The sequence below is a fragment of the Mustela nigripes genome, chromosome 12, assembly GCF_022355385.1.
Source record: "Mustela nigripes isolate SB6536 chromosome 12, MUSNIG.SB6536, whole genome shotgun sequence".
NCBI classification, from domain to species: Eukaryota; Metazoa; Chordata; class Mammalia; order Carnivora; family Mustelidae; genus Mustela; species Mustela nigripes.
Window position 1 is genome coordinate 25365597 of NC_081568.1, and position 14558 is coordinate 25380154.

The 14558-nt window shown below is 34.5% G+C and overlaps 1 protein-coding gene across 3 annotated transcripts in view; it reads right to left on the reverse strand.

Moving 5' to 3' along the window:
• ZFR (zinc finger RNA binding protein) overlaps nucleotides 1–14558 on the reverse strand; it is an 85842-nt gene that overhangs the window by 18681 nt on the left and 52603 nt on the right. For 2 of the 3 annotated variants that reach the window (XM_059416961.1, XM_059416960.1), the window contains 4 exons: nucleotides 14150–14300; nucleotides 10832–10973; nucleotides 6134–6231; nucleotides 5173–5268 (listed from right to left, as the gene is read on the reverse strand). In XM_059416961.1, coding sequence (XP_059272944.1) covers nucleotides 5173–5268; nucleotides 6134–6231; nucleotides 10832–10973; nucleotides 14150–14300 — 487 coding nt within the window. Of the gene's footprint in view, nucleotides 1–5172; nucleotides 5269–6133; nucleotides 6232–10831; nucleotides 10974–14149; nucleotides 14301–14558 lie in introns of those variants that run through there. The other variant, XM_059416962.1, reaches the window with a different exon arrangement.

Here is a 14558-nt window from a genome sequence, read left to right on the forward strand (position 1 = left end):
GAGTGTACTTGTCTGGATGAGCCCTGGAGGACGTATGGATCTGTTAAATCACTATATTATACACCTGAAACTAATATTAAATGCGTGTTAACTACACTGGAATTAAAGAGTGAATGAAACAAGTATCCAACACAAGAAGTTTGTAAAAGAATAAAATAAACAAGGAAAACAGAAAATTAGAGATGAAATTAGGATTAAATAGGAAAATGGTAGATCTGGCAGATAAATCCAAGGAGCTAATTCTCTGGGGAAAGGAAAAAATAATATGAAAACTAAGCCACTGCCTAAAGACGACAATACTAGGAACATTTTTAAATGCCAAAATACTGACATTCTTGTGTGTTTTAAACAATCAAAAAACCGGTGTACTTTATTTTACATACATCATTTCAAAGAATAACCACCAGCTTCATTTGCGCTCTTTGACTCTCCTATCATTACCCTGCCATAGCCTATGCTCTTCTAATTCATTTTACACCTTTTTCTTCCTTCTCCACTCAATTTATAAAGCTCTGCCCCCTCAAAGGGATGTCTGAAGTTCATATCTCCCTCTGATAAAGAGGAAAAATAAAGTTGTAGGGCAGGGCCATCTATAGTGATGAACCTCTGGACACCAAGAGTAGCCTAGAAAGAATGGCTTGAGAGTCCAGTATCGTAAATATCTTATCTTGGACTTAATACAATAGAAACAGCCTCAAGGGAACACAGGTGTAGAGAACTGAAGTTCCCTGCTGAGCAGAGAGCCCGATGTGGGGCTCTATCCCAGGACCCTGTGATCATGACCTGAGCTGAAGGCAGAGGCTTAACCCACTGAGCCACCCAGACACCCTTATAGCACATATATAATTTTATACATTAAAAAATTTGAAGTGAGATAATACTGAACATATTTTTATATTAAAATATATAAAAAAACTGGGGTGCTTGGGTAGCGCAGTCGTTAAGCGTCTGCCTTCAGCTCAGGTCATGGTCCCAGGGTCCTGGGGATCAAGCTCCACATTGGGCTCCCTGCTTGGCGGGAAGCCTGCTTCTCCCTCTCCCACTTTCCCTGCTTGTGGTTCCCTCTCTTGCTGTGTCTCTATCAAACAAATAAATAAAATCTTAGAATGAAACACCCATCTGTCATTTTACTCCTATATAGCAACTACTACTGCTGGCTAGTCTAATCAACAAAGCTAAGAATTAAGAACAAACAAAATAATAATGAAGATGCTCCAAGTACTTAAAAAGCCTTGAGAGGGGCAACCTGGGCCGCTCAGCTGGTTAAGCCTCTAGGCTCTTGATTTTGGTTCAGGTCATCTCAAGGTTGCGGGATCAAGTTCCACATTGGGGTGGCATGGCAGGAGGAGTCTGTTTGAAATTCTCTCTCCCTCTCCCCTCCTCTGGCTCACATGCAGTCTCTCTCTAAAATAAATAAATAAATCTTACCTGTGCCCCAAAACCTAAAAAGAAAAACAACAACAAAAAAAGCAAAAAGCAAAAAAACCCCCCAAAAACCCCAAGATCCCCAAGAACAAAATTCTATCATATAACAATGTGAATAGCTGAACTGGTCAACTTTCCTAGGATAACAAAAGTTGCCAAAATTAAATAGGAGAGATAAAAATTAGACTAACTGCAACAGAAAAAACTGAGAAAATGTTACCCCCTTTATTAATACAGATTGGGAAATAATGTCATCAAATGACAGTAGTTTGATCCTCTAAAAGTGTTTCAGAATTTGGATAAAGAATAAAAACTTTCAAATTGTTTTTAGAGAGCTAGTGCACCAGTGATTCTAAATCTGAAAGACAAAAATAAAACTATAAAATTTTCTTTTGTGTCACCAACAAAATTCCTAACCAGGTCATCAGTAAACTTAATAGTTCATTAATATCATTTTCGTGTATGAGAGTCACACTTGGAATGCAAAATTAGTTCAGTATGAGGAAATCTATTTGTATAATGAACAATACTGAACAGGTTGAAAGGAAAAAACTATACACTCATGTAAATAAACCTTGAAAGATTATCTGATAAAGTTTCATTTCCATTCCTGACTTTTTTTAACCTTAAAAAATTTTGTTAAAAAAATGTAAGCTCCACACCTAGAACTCACGATCCTGAGATCAAGAGTCACAGCTCTACGACTGAGCCAGTCAGGTGTCCCTCTATTCCTGATTCAGAATTACTAAGCAAACTAGGAAAGGACTGAATGATAATTCTAACCTGATAAAGAAGAACCTCAAATAAAAGGCTAACCATCATACTTAGTACACTAGTCACCTTAGAAGCATTTTCTTTATAATTAGGAACATAGCATGCATGTATTTTTTTAAATTTCCTATTTATTCTAGAAGTATCAGTTAAATTAGAAAAAAGAAAGATGACAAAATGTCATTTAGGTATGATTCCAAGATTAGAAGACCCAAGAGAATCATATGAAAAAAATTATTACAAATAAAGGAATGCAGTCAGGTGAGAGGGGTTGCAAAATTAATATCCAAAGTTAACAGTTTTTATATACACAAACAATAACCAGAAAATAGATGTGAAGGGGGAAAAAGCCTCTAAAAGACAAAATACCTAGGTACAAACAAACAAAACCAAAACTTAACATGAATAGAACATATTCAAATCTAAGCAGGTACGTAAAATTAACTTCAGTAAACTTGATGTCACGTACTCTAGGGTAAGAGTCAGTATAAAAGTGATGATAATTCCCCCACATCTATTAATTTCAATGCAGTACTTCTTAAGGAAACATCACAAGAACTTCAGAGAAACTGAACAAAGTTGTAGTCAAGTTCCTTTGGAAAAACAAATACATAAGAAAAACCAAAATAATTCTTCTGAGCAAGATGATGTTTAAAAGTGGGCAAAGAACAGAGAGGGAAGAATGTGATGATGAGGACACTCAGAAATTTAAATCTCTGAAGCTTCAATCATTAAGAGTTCAGTACTACAGAAGAAAACAGACTAAGGAATCAGACAACTGCAGAAATGGGCCCACAAAAAAGGTACTTTGGTCTAGGACAGGGTTTTTCAACCTCGGTGCTATCAATAACCAGTTTTGATAACTCAAAATATCTCCAGACATTGCCAAATGTCTCCTGGTGGACAAAACCTCCCCTGGTTGAGAACCACAGGTTTATAATAATGGTGGTATTTCAAACTGGGGGTTGGAAGGTGTCATTGTTAAATAAATTATTAAGTGGTACTGGAATAATTGGCAATTGGTCTAAAAAAACATTTAGCTAAATCTATTTATGATTTAAAATTTTTTTAAATCGAAAATTATTTTTAATTATACAAGTAATGTATATACATTTTGTCCTGATAAAAATTAAACATTACAGATCTCTACCATAACCATCCCTTTCTCCTACTCCTCAGAAACAACCCCTATTATAAGCTGGAATATATACTTATCAAAGCTTTTGTTATGTATTAAAAAAAATATATATGCACTTGTAGAAAATGCAATTTGATGGGGAAAAAAAGCTTTAGAAGAAAGAATGTGTGAACTAATTTATAATCTAAAATACAAGAAGATTTTTATAAGTAGAATATAAAACCCAGAGGTCATCAAAGATTAACGGATTAGAATTTACAAAAATTAAAAAAATTCTGATATAACAAAAATGGTAATATAACTGAAAAGCTGGAAAACATTTTTGTTACAGATAAGGGCTGATTTCTTATACAAAGATTTAATATAAATAAGAAAATGTTGAGTAACAAAGGAACTGCTGGTTAAGAGAAAAATAATTCTAAATCCAGCAATCACTCAAATTAAAAAATGTAAATAAAAAACAAGACCATTTTATATTTATTATATTGTTAAGAAGTGTGATGGTGTCCTAGAGTTAGTGAGGGTGTGAAGGAAATGATTGATCCACCAGTTTCTGGGTGTTTTCAATGATTCAACTTCCTCAAAAATAACTGGCACATGTTCTTTGACCTTGGAATTCTAGCCCTAGCAATTTATTACATGAACTATAATACAAAAGCTTGACAACAATATAATGAAGACTTAATGGTAAAATACTGCAAACAACCAAATGTCATCAAATGGATACTAATTAAATAAAATATGGCATGTTCCCAAAAGGGAATACCATGTAGTTAATGCAAAGAATAAGGTGGATTTGACTATGCCTTTCTCAAAGAGCTCCAAGATGCATTTTGTTAAGAAAATGCAAATAATTAAATAGCATGAACACCCATGTTTAGAAAAAAATTAAAGCATTCAAGTAGCCTGGCTATTCACTTCTCTCTAACCCAACTCTGAAACCAATACGTTCAATTATATTTTTGAATACGCTTCCCCAGACAACTGAATTCTGAATTCTTGCTACTCAGGAACCAAAAGGGCTCAAACTTCACAGGGATATTAGTACATATATAAAAATAAGAACATATATGGTGTATATACATGTACTTTTTTCCTGGAAGTAATCACAACAAATGTTACAGATAATTTGCCATAGAATAATAAGATGACTCACTTTTTGGTGACTTTCTGCATTATTTGAATTTCCTAACTTCACATATTTCTTTTTCTTTTTCACATTTTATTTCACAACCTCTATTTCTGGAATTTTTAAATTTTTAAATATTTTTTTAAAAAAGATTTTATTTATTTGACAGAGGGAGAGAGCGTGCACGTGCACGAGTAGGGGGAGGGTCAGGACAAGCAGACTCTCTGCTCATTGGGGAGTCCAATCCAGCATTTCTTCCCAGGATCCTGAAATCATGACCTGAGACCAAGTCAGACACTTAACTGACTGAGCCGCTCAGGCACCCCTACATTATTAAAAAAAAAAAAACCCTGTTAACAGAACTCTGCATAGGGAGATTAATAGCTTAAATTTTAGTCTTTGTATTTTTATGTAAATAAAAGCCAATTAATAATTGCTGTTACCTTAAAAAATAAACATCATAAGAGCAAAAGAAAAAAAAAGAAGGAGGATAATACAAAAAGAAACATCAAGTGCAATTCTTTAAATAATAAAATCTCAGAAAGTTAGACACTCTATGACCCTCAGGATTTCTCCCTAGAAGAGGAAAGGAAGTACATTTAGCAAATGAAAATAAAGTTGACAATTAAATGTAAGAGGAGATTATAAAAACTGTGATAGTGTTTCCTAAAGATTTATTTTTCATACCATAAAGTTACATACTACTCACCCAGCTTGGAAAATCAGACCACGTTGGAACTCGCTGACAGAGGTCCCGGAGAATACGTATGATAATCACACAGGACTGCAGACCATTAGCTCTAGCCTTGAGAGCAACACAAAAACCCAGGTGAATTAATCTTAGAAATATTGAAAATAATCCCTTGATGAAAAAAAGTTAAAATACCACTGTTCAATGGAAGCTCAGATAAAAATAAAACAAAAATAACCACACTTAAAATTGGATTCAATGAGCTGCCATTTACAGCAATATTTTATGCCAGGGTTAGTATTCAAAAGCTGGTATTTTAGGTCAAAGTAAACAGATTATACAAGAATAATATTTCTTGATCCCCTGTGAACCTTGACCTGTGTTCATTTAAAACAGTAAACTTAAAAAAAAATTCTGCCTACATTAGAAATAAAAGAAAAAGTAAAGAGCTAAAAAGTTTGTCTAGGGACTGAAAGGTTAAGGAAATCTGTTTGGTTTCCCTTCTGTGCCTTTGCATGACTGCAAAGTCACTAAACCAAACAGCTGCTTCCTCACCTTTCACTCCCTACACTTATTAACTTAGAGAAAGAGGGGGAAAAATTCTTAAAACTATACACAAAGCTTTAAACACATATTCCATTATTTAAAGCAAAAGTTAATCTGCAGCCTTATGGAATATAATATATATACACAAACATGTGATGTTCCTAAACAAGTAAACTTTAAATATAGCCACTAAAAATAAAAATAAAAAAACCCAAACTACAAAACACCCCCAAACCTAAGGTTATTGTCAAATTAATAGTAACTGCAATATGCAGATCTTCATACCCAGCTTTCTATGTTAACATATTTTCTGAGATTTAATTTAAAATAGATTGCTTGGGCAATCTTTTGAAATGTTTAAACACAGTTAAACATGTTTACTGAACTACTCTCTCATAAGGCTACAAGAAAAAAGTAAAATGATGTTCCGAACCTGGAACCACTTAGCGTGGCGTAGAGCAGCCAGAGCGTCAAGGCATTTTTGCCTGTCCAAGACGTCCGGTGGGTCTTTCACCATACCCGAGGTTACATCTAAAATGGATTGAATTGGCAAAATGCAGTGAGGAATGGGTGTTTGACCAGGTGAGCAAGACACTTCCTTAAAGTAGCATCAGTGTCACATGAGCCATTTGTGAGTTTACCAGCCCTTTAATGTACCCAGAGTTATTTTCAGCAAATTTATATAACCCAATGTGAAAATCAAAAATACTTAAACTCTTAAGAAAGGTAATAAATGATTTCTGCAAATAACCCTACCCACCAAAATAAAATCAAAAGGAAGGATTACTGGACACAGCGCACCAGCACAAAGACAAGACAAGAGGGAACACAAAAATCCACCTTAATAAATGAGAGTTCATGATAAACTATTAAGTTTGTTCAGTATTCTAAATGGTCAGAGGTTATTCTGGGGCTCATATAGCAAAGAACTAATAATAAATATGGAATGATCAACACAGTAATAATTATAGAGCCAAAAATATGCATTTCTAAGAGGTCAATGGTTTCTCGTCTACAGCTTTAAGGGAATATGAAATGCTCTTTAAGAAAGTTTCCATAAAATATCCCAAAGAATAACTGGAGAGGAATAATGGATATAGAAGAAAAGGGTGATAGGAACTAGCATGGTTAAATAGGATAAGTACAGAAAAAGAGGAGATGTAGTAAGAACTCTTTGATGATAAATAATAGGTATGGCCTAAAATTATAACAACTGATTTTAAATCCGATTATTATGTTAAAACAAAGGAGCCACCTAAAAAACTTGAGAAAATCTGAACCTAACTAGGACAAGAGGTTAATTTTACATTCGCGATAGAGGGCCAGCTATGTTCATCTAAACGTATCTGTAAAGTGTGTATAAAAATAACAGCATATTAGCTAATTAAGCTATTAAGCTTTAATATGTAAGAAAATTTTTCTTTTTGCACCAAGTCAATCTAATTCATAGCTCTTAATGATTTTAACATTAGAAGTATTTTCTAAACACAGCATAATTACATACTAGATGAGTCATCTATTGAATTTCACAGTCTACTGGCTCAAGTGCACCAAAATTATGGGGTATTTAAAATATAATTTAATAAATCACTGAGGTTACCAAATGAGTGTAAGGGACAAAAGAAATAATATGATAAAAGAAGTTAAAGATGATTTTTAGAGTATTATTGCACTTTAGGCAAATTATTTAATTGTATATATTTTGTATGAGCATTCAGTTATCTTAAAAGACACTTGTCCTTATTTTGAGGAGATAATACATAAAGAAGCATATTCTAAAAATGATAACTCTATCCATTGGGCTTTCTATTCTTAGTTCTTCTCCTCAAATAATCAAATGATCCAGATTTTTCAAGACATGTTAGAAGGGCGATTTTCAGATAATCAAAGAATGCTGTGTAGCATTCTGAGAATTAAGACTGAAAGAAGAATGTGGATACTAAAGAGAAACTATCAAGACAAAATATTAGTGATTTTTAAAAAACAGTGGACAATCTCAAAACCTGCAAGACTTACTACTAAAATGAGAAACATACTGACCATAAGATATAGGGCTCTTCTGAGATAAGGAAAGAAAGGGATACAGAAAAGCACAGCTAACTAAGGAAAAAAGAAAAAAAAAAGAAATAAAAAAACGAAACAAAAAACCACTTCTTAATGCAGGATTACAAAACTGCTTAAGGACCCTCTTTCTATTCCCTTATTTACATTACTTGCTAAAGCTAAAATGCAAATAGGTGACAACGTGCAATCTCTTTCTAAAAAAAGTTTCTGAATTTCTATATGTTATTTTCAGTGTTATAATTTCCTTTAATATGTAAGAAAATTTTTCTTTTTGCACACAAGCATTTATAACTTTGAAAATTTTAATTAATGATACAATTTCAAAGATGCCAAGACACCTATTGCAATTTAAAAACAAATTAAGAGCTGTTAAGTAGAAAGTTTCTGTTAAATTTAGAGTGTGGATTTTTGCACCCATTTTATATTTCAAGTGGATTAACCCCTTAGGATATTGTACTAAAAACAAAAAAATTATACTTCTTGCCTAATACCCAGTTAACAAAACAAAAATAATTTATTAAAAAAAAGAGGAGCAAATTCTTATCCTACATCAATGTATTTCATAAATTTTAAGGGGTTAATCACTAGTTAGAAGACATGCTGTGTCCACACTATTTTATGATTAAAAGTTAATGGGAATATATTAATTTAAATTAACATGGTTATGTAAAATATATAATCCACCCACAACCATTTAAAAACTAGTGTGAACACTGCTCAATTCTGGAGTAGACAAAGACAAAACAAACAAAACAGCCACACAAAGGACAATAAATGCCAGACTCTGCATCCAAAATCCCTCCTTAATCAAATGGCAGGTGTGACACTGAGCTTTTGAAAACCTTGGTCAAAAATCCTTCCGATGTCTTGGCAGCAACCCCTGACAGGAATCAATCCCCTCTGCTAGAAGGCTTTGGACCGGGACTGATAAGCTACAGGTGGAAAAAAACACACACATACTTGACTTGCTGCAGAGAAGACACTGTAGCAAGGGTTAGAGCATTTCCAACATTTCAAGCTTCAAGTCAATAGTGTTTAACTGTCAAACACAGTACCATAAAGTAGATCTGACATGCGTTTAACAGTTATTTGGGCAATTTAATAATTTTTTAAAAATAATTGAAAAATAATTTTTGGTATTAAACAGGACCATTAAAGAGCTACCACACTGCACAAGGCACAAGTCTCAAGACTTAGAATTGTTCTTCCGGCAAAGCCTTCCTTACCCCCTGTACTAACTCCCCAAAGCAAGCTATAGGCTTTAAGTGATTTTAAGACACAGAGCATTGGGAGCTGCAGTGAGAGAGAATACATACCGTTATTCTGCAGCAAGAAAGAAGCAATCTTCATAATGAAGCTAAAGACATAGTTTACTGCAGTAATCTGCAGCAAGGAACACTCTATCAATGTTTCTATACTTTTTGCACATCCAACTTTTCAGCTCAGTGTCTTGAGGTAAAATCTTCTAATTTTGGACTGATCATTTCTCTCACCAGAGTATTTATGAAATCCAGAACAGTAATTCTAACTCAATTCTGGGTCAGACAAAAATATAATTTTGTTTCCTTTAGAAGGAATAGGTTATCAAAGACTCTATACTACAAATGTGGTATGAACTTTAGACTTCTGCAACATAATGAAGTAACCCGATACTGCATAAATTTAAGGCTAAATGTAATTGGATAAGATGTGCTCTGAAATAGTTAAATGGTTATATGAGTGTAATTTCATTCTAAGTATAACAGCTTTTATCATATTAGAAGATTTTTCAAATCCTAAGTGTCATATGTTGCACATGAATTGAACAGATCGACTCAGGAACTGTTTTTTCCCCCAGCATATCCATAGTCAGACCTTCAATGGAAACTCATGTTCATATAAAAGATCCTTTACACAAAACCCAATTATTTTTAAGATGCAAAGCTTATACAACATACAAGTCCTGATATGATATATATGTGAAGTATGCAAGATTAGACATGCCTCCCAATGACCACATTTTAAATTAAGTGTTCTCTTTCTGGGTTGTGGAAAAGCCCAGTGCCTTAAAAAAAAATGCTTTGCTGTAAGAAAACAAATTTAAAGGGACAGTAACTAAGAGCCTACTGATACTATGTTAAACAATTTTAGTATTTAATATACAGTATTCTTTTCTATCTGTATCACAAAGAAATATTAGTGTAGACTATATAACTTCATACTCAACAAGTTAAGATGTACAAAAACAACATGAAAGGAAACAAAGTAAATTTTATCTGACCCATAAAACAACAGAACCAACATTAGGCAGACACTGACCATGCTTTTTGGCTAAAAGCTTTTGAAGCTTTGAAAATGTTACAGAACAGTCCCTAAAGCAACATTGCTGGCACCAGCAGGATTTCATATTCTACAATTGTAAAGTAAGTTTAAAAATCCTGTACTGTACTACAACTTACTAAGCCTACACCATTTATTTTTCAGTATCTCTAGTATAATAATATTGGGTTTAAAAGCCCAAATCTATGTGCATTAGGATGCTCTGCATTCATGAAAACTCTCCAAACCAAAGAGCAACCTCAGAGAACTAGAAATATTTACCTCAGGACAAGCCAAATCCATGATTACACATATAACAATGCCTCTTAAAACATATTACAAGTATATAACCAATTTTATTTGAAACTCTCGTCTTTTTTGGAAGACAAGGCAAGAACAAGGAACTTCTTAACAGAAGTTAAATTTGTGGCCCTTTACTACCAACATTTAATTTTTTTCATGTGTCCATTATGTCAGCAAGAATAATTTTGAACTTTTTTTTTTCCAGAAATCTGAGGTTAGCAAGAAAAGAAAAAATCAAGAAAGTCATTAATACCATGAGTGTTTTATATAAAAGTACATTACTAAAAAGAGCATTTACTTTCTGGGAAATGATCTTATTAAGCAAAACTGGTTGCTACTTAAGTCAAATCTATCAAATTCATATGTAATGCCAGCATGTTGCCTTCTAGGGCTTAATGCCATCTTAAAGAGTAGGTAAATGAAAAAAAAGTTAATAGAAAAGTAGAATGTTTAATGGCTTTCCAACCTCCTTCCCTCATGTTCTCTTCTCGAATAATTGGAGATGTCAGGGTGATAGTGACTTGCATTTTGGGTTCCACACATGAATTCAAAATTATTGCCGCTTCAGACACAGCACATTTTATATCATACTTCTCAGGACTTATAACCTATGTAATGAAGAGCACAAAAAATTAGCTGAACTTTTATATTATCAGACAAAGCAGTTTCATTATGGCTCTTTCATTTTCTCACCATCTCAAGTATTTTTACTTATTTTTAAAAGTTGTTTATTTTTTTAAAAGTCATCTTTACACCCAACATGGGGCTCAAACTTAAAACCTGAAGATCAGGAGTCACGTGCTCTACTGACAACTAGTCAGGGCCCTACCTCAATCCTTTTATAATGAGTAGATAATACACTTCTCCTCTAAGAAGCCTTACAATAATCCAAGTATCATTTATCTCTTACCATACTTGCCTTTTACAGTTCTTTATTGAGCTAATATTTACCATTATTTGTATTGGGAGTTATTTGTATATGTCCCTCTTAGATTATAAATTCTTGAATAGAAGAAACACTGCTGTGTTTACTACTGTACTTTCAAATTGCATCTGGGTAGTTAAGTTCTTCTACATCTGCAGAATTTGAATGAAACTAAATAGATCCTTGAATTCAACCATTCCCACTGTATGTACATTGTGAAATTAACACATCTATACATCATAATTGGAGAGCAAAAAGTCTTGATTAAGATCCAGAAAAACCAAGATTCACTGTAATTTGATAGATATAGATAAGCCCCAGTTTCCACTGTAATTTGATATAGATAAGCCCCAGCTTCTATTAATGAATGCTTTACAGAAATTACATGGAGTGTTTATAGTACAATATGTAAGTTCAAATTCCAGCTACTACTTTACCAGTGTTGTGAATATGGGCAAATTATTTAACTCCTCTACCCTGTTTCTGTAAAATGGGGACAGAAATTGTTACCTAACCTGTAGAACTAAATGAATTAACTATATAAAGCCTTTAAAACAGTGCCTGGTTGGGGCACTTAGTCAGCTAAGTCTTTGACTTTGGCTCAGGTCATGATCTGGGGGTCTTGGGATTGAGCCCCATGTTGGGGCTTTTGCTCAGCAGGGATGTGCTTGAGATTCTTCTCTGCACCTCCCCTCCCCTAGCTCGTGTGCTCTTCCTCAAATAAATAAATAAAATCTTAAAATAACAAAAAAGTGCCTGGTACATACTAAGTACTATATAATTGTCAACTATGACAATGATGACGAAGAATTTTTTTTATTCGGGGTGCCTGGGTGGCTCAGTGGGTTAAGGCCTCTGCCTTCGGCTCCGGTCATGGTCCCAGGGTCCTGGGATCGAGCCCCGCATTGGGCTCTCTGCTCAGCGGGGAGCCTGCTTCCTCCTCTCTCTCTCTGTCTGCCTCTCTGCCTCCTTGTGATCTCTCTCTCTGTCAAATAAATAAATAAAATAAAAAAAAATTTTTTTTTCCCTTGTCTAGTAAGTACAGTCTGATTTGGAAAGGGTATTTTGCTTTAGTCTAACTGCTTATTTCCTTAGAATATATTTCCCTACTTCGTAGTTTTATTAAGCATCTTTTTTTTCCCCCCAGATTTTATCTATTTATTTGACAGAGAGAGACACTGAGAGACCATCAGGCAAGGGGAGTGGGAGGGGGAGAAGCAGGCTTCCAGCAGGGCAGGGAGCCCAATGGTCACTGGGATCATGACCTGAGCCAAAGGTAGATGCTTAATGACTGAGCCACCCAAGCATCGCAATTAAGATCAAGGTATTTCTAGCAAATTATGTAATTCTCTCAAGGCCCTCAACACCCACCTCCCCTCATATCCCATTGCTCTAGCAGCCTCAACAGAGGGAAAAAAGCAGACACACAATGCCAATTCTTCTGGTTCCTAGCACTTAAGACTCATCCACAATGAGAAACTTCGTATCTGGAACAATGGGAACATAAAGCAAACATCATTAAGTGTTAGCTGTCAGAGCTTAAGTTCAACATTGTGGTTCACTATCCCTTTTGTTACCAGTTGCCCTGCTGTGGTCAAGTACTATTTATTCTGACTCACTGCTGTAGAATACACATGAACAATGAAATGTCAATCCTTGGATTTAGAATACCTAATTAATTTTTAAAACCAAAAAGGTTTTAAAATAAATTATATACATTAAATTATTCAAGAAATATATTTCTTTAAAAAATTTATTTTAGGGGCACCTGGGTAGCTCAGTGGGTTAAAGCCTCTGCCTTTGGCTCAGGTCATGATCTCAGGGTCCTGGGATTGCGCCCCACATCAGGCTCACCGCTCAGCGGGAAGCCTGCTTCTCCCCCTTTCTCTCTGCCCGCCTCTCTGCCTACTTGTGATCTCCATCTGTCAAATAAATAATATCTTTAAAAAAATTTTTATTTTATTTAGAGAGAGAGAGAGAGGGTGTGTGTCGGGGTGGCTGAGTGTGTGCTGGGGGTGGGGGGAGGCAGAAGGAGAGGGAGGGAGAGTCTTAAACAGACTTTATGCTGAGGGCTGAGCCCAATGTGGGCCTTGATCTCAAGACCCAAGCCAAAACCAAGAGCTGGACATTTGACTGTATCACCCAGGTTCCCCAAGGAATATTTACTTTAAATCCCAATCTGAGATTATGAGACTAATGTGTAACATTTTTTAGAATTCAATCTTAAAAAGTTTGCTTTTGTAAGACCAAAAAGGGGATATTCTACTAATTGTGAATTGCCATGATTTGCTGGACAAAGATAGAATTCCTATCATTATAAAGACAGAAAAAGAAAAATCCCAGTAAGACCTGGTAATTTCAAATTGGAAAGACTATTTCTTACTATATTTTATTAAAAACATGTATTCAACTAAACAGGCGAGAGGTTCACAGATTTTAAAAATTCAAGTTTGCTACACAGGGGCTTTGTTTTTAACAAAAAAAGAAAAAGAAAAACCATTTTCTGTCAACAACTGCCTTCTCTCTTAAGCTTCAAATCTTGGAAAAAAACAAAATCAGGATGAGAACATGTGCTACAATTTTACATTTTTAAATAAATTAGCAAGATGGCTTCATGTCAAATATAAGCACTATAAAACCTAAAAAGGCAAACTAGAAAATAGTCCTACCAATTTGCACAATGAAGCAAAACAACAACAACATCCCCCCCCCCCAAAAAAAACAAAAAAACTCCCTCAAAAGGGAAAGTCAAGCCAAAAACTTAAAGGCTGGCTTGGGTTTAGGCTGAAGCACAGTTAGTCCTGCCAAAAACTTCTGAACCAGACAAGGGGTAAAAATGAACATTTCCATAATACTTACAGCAAGCTGTTTGGGTAGGTTTTCTGCAATACGGCTTAATAATGTCTTTGAAGGTTTCTCAGAGCACAGCAAAACAAGGTTGACATTTCTATCTCCTCGGAGAAGTAATCCTTTTGCCAATACTCCCACTCGCAAAACTCCTTTTAAAGCTCTGCGGTGAAATCAAATTATATTATGACATTTGTCTTCCCAGCCACAGCCATGATAATCTCTAAATATATAATAGTAAATTAAATAATTTTATGCTATCAACTACAGTTTAAAAATATCTAATATTCTTATTTATTTATTTTTAAAAATATTTTTTATTTTATTTATTTGACAGAGAAAGAGATCACAAGTAGGCAAAGACACAGTCAGAGAGAGGGGGAAGCAGGCTCCCCGCTGAGCAGGGAGCCTGATGCAGGGC